The sequence below is a fragment of the Trichosurus vulpecula genome, chromosome 4, assembly GCF_011100635.1.
Source record: "Trichosurus vulpecula isolate mTriVul1 chromosome 4, mTriVul1.pri, whole genome shotgun sequence".
NCBI classification, from domain to species: domain Eukaryota; kingdom Metazoa; phylum Chordata; class Mammalia; order Diprotodontia; family Phalangeridae; genus Trichosurus; species Trichosurus vulpecula.
This window is the reverse complement of record NC_050576.1, coordinates 271,453,530-271,468,856: the sequence shown is the minus strand read 5'-3', so window position 1 is coordinate 271,468,856 and position 15,327 is coordinate 271,453,530. Positions and strand designations below refer to the sequence as shown.

The window sequence follows — 15,327 nt, the reverse complement described above, 5'->3', positions numbered from 1 at the left end:
GAAATGAGATTCAATTTAACATAAGAACATTGCTCTGTTAAATCAAAGGGACTTTAATTCATGCTTTTGTTACCCAAAATTGATGTCTTTTTCTTGGATACAAGACTAAATTTAATTGGATTTCTTATGTCCAGTATAACATGAGTCACCTCTTGAAACACATACACTTCTTAGATTAAAATGCTTGCGTCAGTATTTCTTTTGGTATTGTTATTGCTCACAAATGCTGTTCATCTTATTTTGGTTAAATGTACTATTTTTCAATATTTATGTAGGTCTGCACTATTATTTAGTTATTCTTTCAAAATTATAGTTAATTTTTTCAATGCTTTTTTTCTTTTAAAACATTGAATAAAAACACTTTACACACCAAGTATTCATTCATAAATAATAATTTGTAAATACTTTAAAAACTAGATGAGCCCCTGTACTCAAGGATTCATGGTAAGTTGCCGCTTTGGGACTTTCTGCTTATGTGGGGGTATCTGGTTGCCTTTGTTTATATAAATTGGCTTTTCTTTCCTTCGTAGATGACAACCAGAATTTGATGATGTTATTGAATCTTGAAGCCTTTTCCTAAATGAGCAAACTTATTGCTATTTTTTCCCCTTTCGTGTGATTTAGGTGTGTTTATCATTTAACCCTCAAAGTACATTGGTAGCTACTGGAAGTATGGACACAACAGCCAAACTGTGGGACATTCAGAATGGAGAGGAAGTTGTCACTTTAAGTGTAGGTTGATTATTTCACCTCTTCAGTAGTTACTAAGATAAGTATGTTATCAGATGTATTCTAAGTTTTAGATTCAACTCAATTCAACAAGCTCCTAGTTTATGGAAGGTGCTGTTCCTGGCACCTGGCATACAAAGACAAAAAGAGTTACTGCCCTCCAGGAGTGTTTACATTTTGCCTGATGGAATATAACATGGCCACAGATTAGTAAATACAAAATGTGTAACCAATGGCTCAGCACCTCCCAGTCTGGATATACAGAGACTCTTTAAGGACTAGACTGATCTCCCAAATCACACATCTTTGTCTTGTTCTTCTCTTACTTAAAATTTCTTGTGTAAATCTCAAAATAGAGCTTGCATCTAGGTTCCCACAGATGGTAAAAGAACACCAGCCTTTTTGGGAGCTCTCAAGGTAATAATGAGTTTTTATTACATTACATGCTTTCTTCCACCTGGCAAACAGCATGAAGAAAACATCATTCAGTAGCCCATAGACGTTTTGAAACAATTGCCTTTTCCTTTTTGCCAAGTTCTACTTCAAGACTCATAGCATCACCCTATGATTTGGATTTCCCTCAGAGGGGAAAAAATTGGCTATCTTGAAAGAGACAGTCCTCTGATATTTTGTTGAGCCCCTTCTTTATCTCAGAGACCTTCAGTCTCATGGCACTACCCTAAGGGCTTGGACTCCCCTCAGATAAAACAAATTTTGGTATTAGTTACTAAAGATATTCCTCTGATTCCCAATTTCTGATATCCTTGTGAATCACAGCTTTTCTCCCATGACCCGTTCAGACCTCAAGCCTTTTAGCATTATCCTAAGCGCTTCCACTTCCCCTAGAAGGAAACAAATTTGTGGTTACTTAGAGAAGCAAACTCTTTTCTATCTTTTCAATCTAAATAATTTATAGGGATTATAGAGGGCAAAGTCCAGATCTTTTGATTCCTCATAGTCTGCCTTAGTCTCTTGCTGCTCTTCCAGATGAGTTGCCACATGCAGAGACTGGCACTGATCAAGGACTTCCCTTTCTCTTTTTCAAAGACTGAGTCCCTGAATTCTACCTGAGCTCAACACACAGGGATCTTCCCTACTCTCTCTAGGAGGTTAGGTCCTAGAACTCTCCAGAAGTTCATTATCATCAAGGAAACCCCTTCTTTGTCAACCAAGGGGGCTGGAATTCAGGAATCCCCTCCACTGAGCCACATGGTTCCCCTCTCCATAGCTGCCACATCTCAGGCTGAAAGATCCATCACCACTGCCTCTCGGTAATTGGTATCCAGAACTCTGGGTTCAGGGACTCTCCTGGGACCATGTTATTGTGAGATCTCACCAGGGTCTCATCCCGCCAACTCTCAGACCATATGGGTAATTGCTCAAAGTATAGGCTGTAAAGGTTCTCCAGCTTGTTGGCTGTTGTTTCAGAATGAAAAACAAATATACTGGGTTCTGGTAAATCTAAAACAAGAAAAGAAAGAAGCCAGAACCATTCATGATGAGTAATTTTAATTTTCAATACTTTTAAATTAAACACAGCCATTTTCCTTTGACTCCACTCGACAGATATTGCTGCAAAGTTACCACAGCTGCCAGTTTGGATATAACTAGCAAAATAATTGGATCCCAGCTTCCCTCCTTCAGATTAATGCAAATTTCCTAAATACATGAAAAGAAGAAATGGGAGGAGGGGAGTGCAGAAAACGTTATTAAAACTGGTATATGGCACTCTGTTTTGTATTTCTTTCTCCCCCTTTGCCGTTCTACTCTTGATGTTTAGGATCTCACTTTTGATTCCTTACTCCTCTTCCCTGAAGCATGAAGCATGGATAGATTAAAGGACAGTATTCTACAGGGTGAATTAATCACCTGATATTACACTCTTCTAGCCCCTTTCTGTGTTCTACTACCCTCCAGCAACCATGCTGATCTAATATTGGCAACAAGTGGGATCATTTGGGCTTGGTGATTCCCTGAGGTCATTGATCCCCCAAAAAGTGATACACAAGCTGAAGAGGAATACAACTTCCAACCAAATTGATTTCAATTCTGGACTAAAAAAAGAATTTGCTGTTTATTAGAAATCATGAAGCCAAGTTTAATTCCACTGCTCTTTTTTTCCTCCAAACCTTGTGATTATTCTTCTGGTAGAAACTTAATGCCATTAATTCTTATTATTTTATGGGTCACTACTTGTTTTCAAGAGAAGAGGAAGTTAAAGTTCTGCATCAATACCTAAAAATATGGCTTTCATTTCCTTTACCTAAGTGGATCTGAAAAGATGAGTCATATGTTACATACTTGCCTACCTATTCAAGGGAGTGAATTCTTTTGTTTTTGAACTATAGAATCGAGTGTTCAAATTTTTAAAAGTTTATTTTTGAAGTTTATTAAGCCTAAATAGACTTTCAAAGTATGAGATTTATGTTTTAAGATGAATTATATAACTAATTTAAAAAGCTAAGTTTCTTCCAATTATTTTCTGCACAATTAAAAAGAATAATTATAGCAATGGAAAAGACTAAAAAGTAATTTGAGTAATACAGAAATACAACTAAATTAGGCCTAAGTACTGCAGGAGCATGATGTTTCAGTTTACATATATGATAGCTTCTTCTAATTTCATCTTGCAATTAGTGAAACAAAGTGCTCCTGAGGTTTAAAGATTTGAAAATAAACCAAAATGCTATCAAGTGTCAATTGCCATGTTTAGATAAGCATTTCCATATTTGGGGCATTATAAAGTCAATAAGGGAAAACTGTTTGAAGAGATTTTTGTTCATGATGATAAATGCTCTGTTTTTCTCTAGGGACATTCAGCTGAAATCATCTCCCTGTCATTTAACACCACAGGAAACAGAATTATCACTGGTTCCTTTGATCATACAGTTTCTGTATGGGATGTTGAGACTGGAAGGTATTTGTAGTTGTTTTTCTGTTATGGTACTAAATTGATACACTGAAGCTATTCCTGAATTTAATGCTAACCTATGGCTTCTACCATATAGGAATAGAATACACTGACTCATATATCAGTTAAAAAAAGTTAAATTAAGTATGTTTCAATTAACAGTTTCTTCCTCTTACCTTCTCCCACCTCTGGAGGGAAAAGAAAGATACAAAAAAACCTTGTAACAATCATTCATAGTCAAGCAAAACAAATTCCCACACTGTCCATTTTAAAAAAATACGTATATCTCATTCCACATCTAGAGTGCATCACCTCTCAAAAGTTGCATAGCATGATCCATCATTAGTTAAGTGGAATGGTGGTTGGTCATTGCATTAATAAGAGTTCATAAGTCTTTCAAAGCTGTTTACCTTATGATGATGTTTATTATATAAATTGTTTTGTTTTCACTCACTGCACTCTGTATAACTTCATGCAAATCTTCACAATTTCTCCTGAAATTATCCCTTTTGTCATCTCTGCTGGTATGGTAGTATCCTTTTACATTCATATATCATAATTTGTTCAATCATTCCCCAAATTATAGGTACCTCCTTTGTTTCCAGTTCTTTGATACTACAAAAAGAGCTGCTATAAATATTTTTGTAAGTAAGGGTTCATTCCCTTCATTCTTTGGATCTTGTTGGAAAATAAGCCTAGTAGTGATGTCATTGCAGGAAAGGACATAACACATTTAGATATTTTAGACATAGTGCCAAATTGATTGGTAGAATGACAGGACCCATTCACACCTCTACCAATAGAGTATGGGTGTGCCCTTTTCCCTGAAGCCCTTCCAGTATTAGTCATTTTGATTTTTTGTCATGTTTGCTAACCTGATGAGTGTGAGGCAGTACTTTAGAGCTGCCTTAACTTGAATTTCTTTAATTTAATCAGAAATTTAGAGTATTTTTTTAATATGGCTATTGACACCTGGGATTTCTTCCTCTGAGAACTGCTAGTTCATATATTTTGACCACTTACCAATTGAGGAAATGGCCTTTTTATAAATTTGAATAAATTTCTTATTTATCTTGGAAATGAAGCTTTTATCAAGGAAATTTTTTTTTGCAAAGATTTTTTCACCAGTTAACTGCTTCCCTTATAATTTCAGCTGCATTGGTTTTGTTTCTGTGAAACTTTTTATGTAGTCAAAATGGACAATTTTATCTTCTGTGATCTTCATTTTCCCTTGCTTGGCCCATTCTTCCTATGAATTCTCTGTTTCTTCTATAAACTCACTGAAAAATGTAAAACTGAAAAAAGAAAAAAAAAGGACAGTAGGAGTACCATAATGCTTTCATTTAATTGTTTATTTTTGTATTATGTAATCCACTTTTTATGTATTTTAAGAATATCAACATATCTCGAAGAAATATATAGATAATTCACTAAATTTGATTTGATCCAATCATTTCAGTTTTTTCCTAGTTTTTTTTGGTCTGAGTCACAAAGAAGTTAACCAAATTAGCTAATTTCTATTGTAAAAGCCTTGACTGCAATTGCTAATCTGCTGAAGGCCTAAAGAGCAAGGAATTGTACAATATACCTCCACCAAAAGATGAGAAGAGAAACAAAGGGACTTCATAGTCCACAAATATATTACTCATTATCTGAATAGGCAATACATCACTAATCAATCATGAGGATATTTGCATGCTTTCTGGATTTTAAAATGACTCCATTATTTTCACAAGCCTCTGCTGTTTTCTGAGATGAAGGGATTCTTTTATTCATTGATGTTGATAGTTTTTTTTAGACTTTTCATACTGCCTACATGAAACAAAGACTTTGGAATTCATTGACTAGTTCTAAGCTATAGATTTCTCTTCCCTTTGTCTAAGGTGTCACCATGTTCACTCGGGTCATGGCCATGTAAAAATCACAATTCTTGGTCTTTTTGCAATGGCTTAACTATCTGGAATTTACATTATTTAATATGCCATCAACTTTTACTCTTTCTTTTTTTTAGGAAGATATATACTTTAATAGGTCATCGTGCAGAGATTAGTAGTGCTTTATTCAACTGGGATTGCTCTCTAATTTTAACTGGATCTATGGACAAAACATGCATGGTGAGTTAAAGAAAGGCCTTAACCTAATAGATTCACTCACTCTATGTGTGCTAAACTTTCAGCGTAAGACATTATTAAATTTGGAAGCCAGAAAAGTAAATTTTTAAAATATATTTCTTCTCTCTTAATAGTGAGTGATGAATGCCTGTAGACCAATGGCATTAATAATTTTTTACTTTATTTCATATTTTCTCTTTCTGAATTTTTTTTGCCTTCATAAGGGAAAATGGAAAGCTTGACAAGAATATAATCAAGTAAAATATTATCATTTTCATTTTTTAAAAAAATTAGGAGAAAATATTTAAAATGGTATATTTTGTACTTCCTTTGGCTATTTACCATTTTATTTATAAATTTATAAAACCTTGAAAGTATAACATAATGGATTGTGAATTTGGACTAAATGCTCTTCACCCTGATATTCTTATACTATAGTTCATATTTTTAAATATGAGCTGATAATCTGACAAAAATACTCCTAATTTAGTACACATGGAGTACCCCATTCCTACAGTGGGACATGAACTTTGAGTTTTTCCAGTAGTAGAGGGTCATGCCCACCATTTAGCTGGTGCACCTTTGGATGTGTGCAAGGGCAGCTGGCTCCACGAGAGATATGTATGGCCATGGAACAGAGTGAAGCTAACTGAAGGATCCAATCCATGATCTAGGCACAGTGCTTTAAACAACTGAGCCCAGCAATCACAATTATATCCTTAAGGTTGCTTTTGACTTTGACTTTATATAGTTTTCTTAAATAGAAGTTCATGGTTTGTTTATTTTTTTCACTAAATTACAGCTCTGGGATGTTTTGAATGGGAAATGTGTTGCAACTTTAACAGGTCATGATGATGAAATATTAGATATCTGTTTTGATTATACAGGACAGCTTATTGCAACTGCTTCAGCTGATGGTAAGTAAATTGATCGTATATTTTACTTATGAGAAAAGTTGTTTGTTTTTACTCTGCATCCGCAATTGTAGAGGCTTCCTCCAACAATGTAGGTTAGCAACAACTCATCTATGATTTTTAGTTTCAGAGAGGTGCCAAGACTATTGAGAGGTAAGTAACTTGTAGATGGCCACAAAGCTGCTCAGAGGCAGGATTTGAACCTAGACCTTTCAGACTCCGATGCTAACCTTCTGTTGACTCCACTATGCTATTGCCTTATGATGTTCTTTGTCATAAGCACAGTTGCAAAATTGGCAGGTGACAATATATGATATGTAAATACAACAATAAATAAAATACTTGTGGTAAAATCTGAAGAATTAAACGAATGATGAATTTTTTAAAGAGTGCTTTTTATGTGAACCTCTTGCCAAATACTTGATATTCAGACTTTATATATGTATGTATTAAATGTTTCATTCAGGATTTTTCAGGACATTTTTCATTTAAAATATTTTAAATGTCTGTCTCTCACTGGACCTCATTTTGCCCAAAAACAAGCAATATCTTGCTGTCTGGCTTCTTTGCTTGTTCCGCATACTCCAGAAATAGGGCAATTTTAAACACTCCCTCAGCCTTAGCAAATAACAACTTGATATATGCCATTTGTCTCCCTGTTCATGAGATGAGAGTGGGCTTCCTGCTTTAGGTTACTGAGGGAAGGCATGGAGACTGGAGGAGTCAGGGGCCAGTCATCTGGATCTTTGGCGCATTTAATACTGGCTCATTATGCTTTTGCACTAAACAGTGATTTCTGTGAACTCTCAAGAAATCAAAGGAAGAGCTAACAATGTTTGCGGGACCTTTCATGGATTTTCATGCTTAGTTGCTGGAGCTTTTACCACCAAAGCCCCACCCCAATTTACCATTTTCTCACTTCTCTAGTACATAGTTAAAGAAATGGATGAAACTTATCAAAATCCACCTATTCTTCCTAGGTGTAGGACATAAGGGAATGTAGGGCCCCTTTGATATGTGGCACATAAGGATTATTATCTTACATTCCAGCATAGAGGTTTATAAGAACAAAAATCAGATGCTCACACACAACACTGAATATGTGTGTTTCTTCCTCCGATAAAGGAACAGCAAGAGTTTTTAGTGCTGCTACAAGAAAATGTATTACCAAGTTAGAAGGTCATGAAGGTGAAATTTCAAAGGTAAGTTGGCTTTTTCTTTTACAACTATTTAATTAGAATTTATATCTTTCAAGAATAATCCAACAAACCTAGAGGGACATATATCTTGAATTACTTAAATAAAATCCTAAGGTATAAAGGGACTAAATTTAGCTCAATTTCTCATATTTTTCTAAGAAATTTACCACATGTATTTTATGGCACACATTTTTATAAGTGTATCCTCAAGGAAGATATGATGATTGAAAAGTAAAATAAATTTTCTTCCATAAAACAACATTCACATCAGTTGTAGAATATTATTTGTATGGCAGCAAAGAACTGAAAACAAAGTAGTTACTTAACAAACGGGGAATGGCTAAACCAATTGTGGTCCATTGATGTAATGGCATATTACTATGCTATGAGTATGATGAATACAGAGAAGCCTGGAAAGACTTACATGAACTGATGCAAAGTAAAGTGAGCAGAGCCAGAAAAACAATATGCACAGCGACGATGACAAAGGAAACTGAAAAAATAACCACAATGAAACAATTAAAAGGAATTTTGCAGAATTCAAAGAGAAGACAACAGCTCCCTCTCCTCCCAGAATCTATTGCTGAGGTAGGAGGTCCATATCTGTGGAACATTGTATTTTTTAATGTCTTTTTTCCTATGTATTGACCAGTTTTGTTGATGTCTCCTCTTCCTCCATTTCTTATTTTTTCTTTCGAAAAATCTTTGTTCTATGAGATAGCTCTCTAGGAGGGGGAGGGAAGAAGATGCAAGGAGAAATTTAGGCAATATGAAACTAAAAGTTAACAATAAAAATTAATTTTAAAAAATTGGTGTACCAAAGGTGCTTGGTAAGGAAATTTAATGAGCTCTCATGCAGCTTTTTCCATTTATAGTAAATATATTATGGAATAATTTTATAGAAATCATGCCATGTGGTAAATATTCTGCTCATCAAATTGATACTGCATTGTATCGTTGTATCATTGAACTAATATTGTATCATTGAACTAATAACCACTAATTGATAGTAAGCTATAACAATAGGAATCCTCAAGTTCTCCAATTTTCAGAAATCCCAAAGACTTATTTTTTATTCTCTACTAATGACCAAACCAAGTAAAACATGTGTCATAGTATTTTGCTGTCTGTCTGTTCAACCATGGTCCAGGTCCGTGGAGATTTTTATTATGGTTTAGCATTTGATGCTTATCCCCAACTAGGCTCATCCTGATTTCTGCCCCCTTGTCTGTGGGTTCAGTTTTGCCCTGAGACATTTAATTGAACCTCTGTGACAATGTCTTGGTCAAACACTCTTGCTTTCTTTGAGGGCTTCTCCACAGGTCCCAGCCAGTTACCTTGAATACTATGAGGTTAATGGGGAATAAGATCTTCCTTGCCCATCAATAAGCTTATGTGGGGCCCATTAAGGGAAGCTTGATTGCTTGTAGGAAGGCCTACACACCTTTTTTCTAATTTCTAATTAGGCACTGAGTCAGGAGGGCTGTGATGCCTTCTGGCTCTGAGCCCATTAGCTGAAAGAGTATATATTCTGAGAGGTGAGCTTTTTTGCTTTGGTCTTTGTGAGAAGGACCTTGTGATTCCCCAGTGGAGACTGAGTAGCTGTTTGTTCAGACCTCCCAATTGCTCAGAAGTAAAGACTCTCTTGATCCAGTGGTGAATGTAAAGTATATATAGCAATACTGTTTTGATTCAGGCAGTAGATCCCTGTCTGTTGGTCTTTATTTCTCTTCTCTATATTTCTCATTTATATTTTATGTAATTAAAGAAGATCATTGACCCTTTTTAAGTTGCTTTCCTTAGCAAAGCAGATAAAAGAACCTGCACTACCAGACATTCTGGGTGTGCCAGTGTGGTTACCTCTCAATCCCTGATTCAGATTGTTGGTCACAATCATTGCTCCTAATAATAGCATTCCATGTTATGAGGGTGGGGTTTTAGAGCAAGAACTGAGCAAATGTATGTGATCAGTTTGAGAAAGGACAACATCTGAGTGTAAAGGGAAAATGTGACTATGCAAAGTAGCTCATAGGAGAGCCTAAGCCATGTGTCAGAAGATCTGGTCAGTTCTATATTTTATACATATAGAGTTTGTCTGACCAAAGTTGCTGAACAGCACTATTCTTGTGGACTAATACAAATATTTTCACTCTTCACGTTTCCTTTTCATGTTTATAACTGAATTACAACTATCTTAGTAAAAGACAGTTTGACTACTTTTCAGTGTATCTATCAATCTATCTATCTATCTATCTATCTATCTATCTATCTATCTATCTATCTATCTGTATATGCTTGCCACAGATTATCCTGCTAGTATTTTGTTGTATATATCTGTATTTCTCGCTGAAATTTTATGTTGAAGGAGTAAGAAATAATGACCAAATTCCTTTAAAAAGTTATGCTAAGTATGCCAGGTTTTTCTGCTGTATTATAAATGCAAATAATTTCACCTTGGCCCAAGTTTAAAATTCCATAACATTTACCTTCTTATTGTGTGTGGAAATTAGTATTGATGTTTTTAAAAAAATTATTCTGCAATGAAATACCAGAAATATTTCTTAATATGCATGAACTTGGTATTTGTAATAAAGATAGAATAAACAAAACATAAAAATGCTTAACAACCTTAATAGCTGTTATTAATAGAGAAAATGCATCTGACAGTATTTATAAGAGAAGGATTTTTTAAATTAAGAGTTAGAGGTCTGAGAACCAGAACTACAGCTAATCCATCTTCATTTTATTTTTCAAGTTGAAAATATATATTTTTAATGCACTACATAGCTATAATAGTAGAATGTTGTCTATGCTAGTCTATATTTAAAAGAAAATATAGGAAAAAATGGAAAGTGTTTGTTAGAACTCAAAACTGCATATAGTTTTCTCACTTTCATTTGTAGCCTGGTGGGAATATAAAGAGACAAAAGTAATATTCATAGCAATAGTGTATGCCATTTAAGAGAATACAGTCAGGAAGAGAACCTAGGTTTGGTAATCTTTAGGTTATCAAAATGCATATTAGAAAAACATTTTTAATCATTACATGGACACTAGAACCTCAACCTCATAACTTGGAACGTTGCTATTAGGAGCATAGTATGCGCTCTCATTAGTAATATCACATTAAGTGCTTTTTTTTTTTCTTTTTCAGATTTCCTTCAATCCTCAAGGAAATCGTCTTCTGACAGGCAGCTCTGATAAAACAGCTAGAATATGGGATTCTCACACAGGACAGTGCCTCCAGATTCTAGAGGGCCACACAGATGAGATCTTCTCTTGTGCTTTCAACTATAAAGGCAATATAATCATTACAGGTAAGTTAAGAATACAAATCATTGATTTAATTTTAAAATAAGTTTTCTTTATCAATCAACATTATGATGTCCTTGACTGAAATATGTTGTATATTTCCAAGAGGAACTAGCTAAAATGCCTTCCCCATAAATATACCTGCATGACATGCCATTTTAATTCCATGAGTTAATTTTAATAACACCATGGTCTGGTTGCTAAAGTGCTGAAGTGGGGAAAACTTTCATGACTGGCTCACTGCATGACATTGGCTAAACTATTTACAAGGCAAATTTCCCTGACATAGAAAAGTTGGCTTACCCTAACTTTTGTCAGCTACTTTAATGTTCATAAACCTTTCTCCAAATTCCACTAATCTAATGGGAATTCCTCACCTGATGCTGATGAACATTCATTCCCTGAAGTAGTAGTATGGTACCCATGTTAGCAACCAGCCTCACGCATAGACAAAGCAGAGGATGGCTTATCTGATGTGCTCTGGGGGCAGCTGTCAAACAGCCTTTCAGTTCACAACTGTCACTCCTGCTGGCTTGTTATAGTTCCTGAAATTCCATCACTGGGATGACAGAATCTTCCCCCAGAAGTACTATGTGAAAGTACAAATAAATACCTGAAGTGTTGGTGACATATTAAGCCATCATGACAATAAAGCTAGAAGAGATTTCCTCATTTTACAAATGAGGAAAATGAAGCTGAAACATTTTCGTGGCTTGCTCAGGCCTCAAAACCAGGCTTTCTAAATCTAGGTCCAGGGCTCTTCCCAGTGGTCATATAATATGAATGTGAATCAGTTTATCAGATTATCAAGGGATTAAGGGGAAAGGACCTAGAAAGGGTCAATTTTTATGAAGAAAAGTAATGTTAAGATATATGGGGTGGAGGGGTGTCCCTCCCCTAGTGGGTTCTGGCCATTTAGAAAGGGTCCTATAAGAGCCCTGGTAGCTTTGGTGGGGTGCGTGTGGTGAGTAGAGGCTAGGCTTTGCTTCATGATTCCAACTTGCTTTTTTCTTTGTTCTTTTCAAATTTTTGGTTTCAGGGGAATAGGGAGCTCTGAGCTCCCAGCAAACAACCTCTCCCAATGTATATCAGCACTTTCTCTGCAGCTTTTAATCTCAGAGAATTGCCTGGGGCCATTGAGAAATTGAGTGTCTTGCCAAGGGTCCCACGTGTCAAAGCTGGGACTTGAACGAAGCTCTCCTTCATTTCAAGGCCAGTGGCACATTCACTAGTCACATGTTTAACTAGTTAAAATGTGAGCAATTCAAGAAAATAATTTCCTTTTTATTATTTTGATTTTTAAAAACCTTCAATACATTTTAAAGTATGGAATTCATTCAGAACAAGCATTGGTATAGACATAGCCACAGATCGATTTCTTTGGATGTGATTTAATCTCTTTAGGCCCTATGCCCATTGATCTCTGTTCAGTTACCTAGCTATGTGATAATGTGGATCATTCTTCATTTTATCAGGGTTTGAAAATCATTAGTGACTGATATTGCCTTTGAATTGAGGATTTTTGTATATTTAAACCCAAGATGTGCTTCACAGAAAGGTAGAATAGGTCCTTGCCCATGGGACAGAGTGGAAATGAGGCCTTGGCCACTAACGTCCATTCCTAGCACCTAGAAACTTGCTTCTTTTAGTATAAAGGTTTTTGTCTATTACTACTACTACTACTACTACTACTACTACTACTACTACTACCACCACCAGGTAATAAATAGCCTTAGGGCAGGAGGCATAGACATTTCATCTTAAAGAGAAAAGAGCTCCTTTCCTAAAAGGAGTTTTGACTTTCTGGGTCAGAGGATACAAGAGAATGAGAGCATACTGGGTGCCTTGGGCCTCCTCTGGTGGGTGGGTAGGTGGGTGGGTGAGCGGAGGGAAAGAGAGGTTCAGGAGAGACATGCCAAAGATCAACAAGATAAACCTAATTCACAGGTAAGTATACCAGGAACACATGCAAGGGAAAGATTTCTCTCTTTGGAAATTATGCATATTTAAGAGGGGGGTATTGGAAAACACTGAGGCTTATATTGACTAACACCATGAATTTTGTGAGCACTCTGGCTAGGATTTAAAATTCAGTCAATGTTTAGAGTGCAGCTGATAACTAATACTTATAATAATAGCTAACACTTACATGACACTTACTATATGCTAGGCACTGTGCTAAGCACACGGAAACCCAGAGAGGCAGGTGCTATTATTATCCCCAATTTATGGATGAAGAAACTGAAGCGAATGGGTTAAGTGACTCATCAAGGTTATACAGCTAGTAAGTGTCCGAGACTGGCTTTGAACTCAGATCTTATGACTCCAGACCCAACCCTTAATCCATTGTGCCACCTAACTGGTCTATAGAGAAATTGACCCCATGGTTTTGGTTTTGTTAGTATTGAACAAATGAGCTAGATTAAAATCATGCAAAATATTTAATATGTCACAAATCCCTGACATTCTCAGGGAATTAATAGTTAGGCTTTGAAGCTCTGGCTCATTTAATATTTATTCAGTTGTGTCTGAGTCTTCATGACGCTGGGTTTCTTTTTTTTTTTGGATTGGCTTGCCATTTCTTTCTCCAGCTCATTTTACAGATGAGGAAACTGAGGCAAACAGGGTTAAATAACTTGCTCAGGGTCACGCGGCTAGTAAGTGTCTGACACTGGATTTGAACTCAGAAAGATGAGGCTTCCTGACTCCAGGCTAGGAGCTCTATCCACTGTGCCACCTAGCTGCCCTGGTGGTATTTAGTATAGTATACTTTATCATAGCTAAGAAAAAGTCTGAAGTGTAAAAGAAAACAAGAATATAAACTTGTGAAAAGTAACAATAAATGACAATATGCCTTTGTATTACAGGTAGCAAGGATAATACCTGTAGGATATGGCGCTGACTGGTGAAATCTGTGTTTAAGAACGTAAGCTTCTCAAAATTCAAGCAAGGTTTTCTGATGCATCATTGACTTTCTCTTTTCAGTATTTCTCTGAAGCAGGCTACTTACGTGTATTGTACTTAGTTTGACAGGTATAACTAAAAAGACTAAATAAGTAGGCTTGGTAGTTATGTGTATATTATTGGATGGGAATTACTGAAAACAAGACTAATGGAATGTTTTGACATGGGTCACTACTTTCTTTTTCTTCTTTTTTAAAAAAAGTTAGGAATAGTATCATGTTACTGTTCAATGAAAACTGGCTAATTTAGCTGAGTCTCTCCAAGATTCTGTTTTCAAGTACCATTGTAACACTTTGTTTAATAAAATTTTTAAGGAAAACATTGTATGCGTATATTCATAGTGGTCACTGGGGAAAGGTATTGATTTGCAAGTAGGGAATTTTATTTGCAGTTTTCAGCTAAGAGCCGGGGATTCTGCAAATAATATTAGGTTAGTCAGACAGCCTATAGAGAGCAGGGGTTTCCAACCTTTCAGTTTCTCTTCAGGATAATATGTATATGGAAAGTAGAATATTCTCCATTATTAAGTAAACATACTCTTTATTGACAGTGGATCAGTAAGAATATAGGAAGGTTCAGCTGTATAGACGTGAATAGAATTTGAGAAGCATGACATTAAAACCTAAACGTTTAGGTCAATTATCCAGAGACATAAATGGTTAACTTATGAATATAAGCAGGCATCAGATGAGTTCTGTTAAAATACAAACAAACTAGAGTCCTAATAAGATAGACATTTGGATTCTAGTTCCAGAGCTGCTAGTTAGCATTTTTTCTGCAATAAAAATACAAAGCCCACTTTAAGACAAGTGATAACATAAAAACAAAGACAGGAACATTGGAATCTCACCAAGGAAATTTTTAATTAAGCAAGATTTACCTACAATAAGAAAATTCTCGCCAATCTTAATGGCTTTTACTGAAATAATCATAATAATTCATACTTATATTGTACTTGAAGGTTTTCAAAGTCCTTTACCCATAAGAATCCTGTGTGGTAAGTAATTCTGTATGGTTCAGGGAAAGAATTGAGCCTTGGATGGACCATGGATGCCTTTCCTTCTGGGAGCTAGTCCCAGTAATTTGCAAAGTGGTATACCTTAGACCAAGAAATTCAAGTTCTGGTTAAGTGTTCTCGGGGGAACCACCACTAAGTTGGCTACAAAAGAAATGGTATGTTGTCCAAG

At 35.7% G+C, this 15,327-nt stretch overlaps 1 protein-coding gene across 1 annotated transcript in view; it reads left to right on the top strand.

Annotated features, from left to right (window-relative positions):
- The window catches only part of DAW1 (dynein assembly factor with WD repeats 1), a 42,329-nt gene extending 28,251 nt beyond the window's left edge, over window positions 1-14,078 (top strand). Inside the window, exons 7-13 of the mRNA XM_036757681.1 lie at window positions 625-732; window positions 3,540-3,646; window positions 5,652-5,754; window positions 6,554-6,668; window positions 7,791-7,867; window positions 11,019-11,181; window positions 14,044-14,078. Coding sequence (XP_036613576.1) covers window positions 625-732; window positions 3,540-3,646; window positions 5,652-5,754; window positions 6,554-6,668; window positions 7,791-7,867; window positions 11,019-11,181; window positions 14,044-14,078 — 708 coding nt within the window. The remainder of the gene's footprint in view (window positions 1-624; window positions 733-3,539; window positions 3,647-5,651; window positions 5,755-6,553; window positions 6,669-7,790; window positions 7,868-11,018; window positions 11,182-14,043) is intronic.
- The last annotated feature ends 1,249 nt before the right edge of the window (window positions 14,079-15,327 follow it).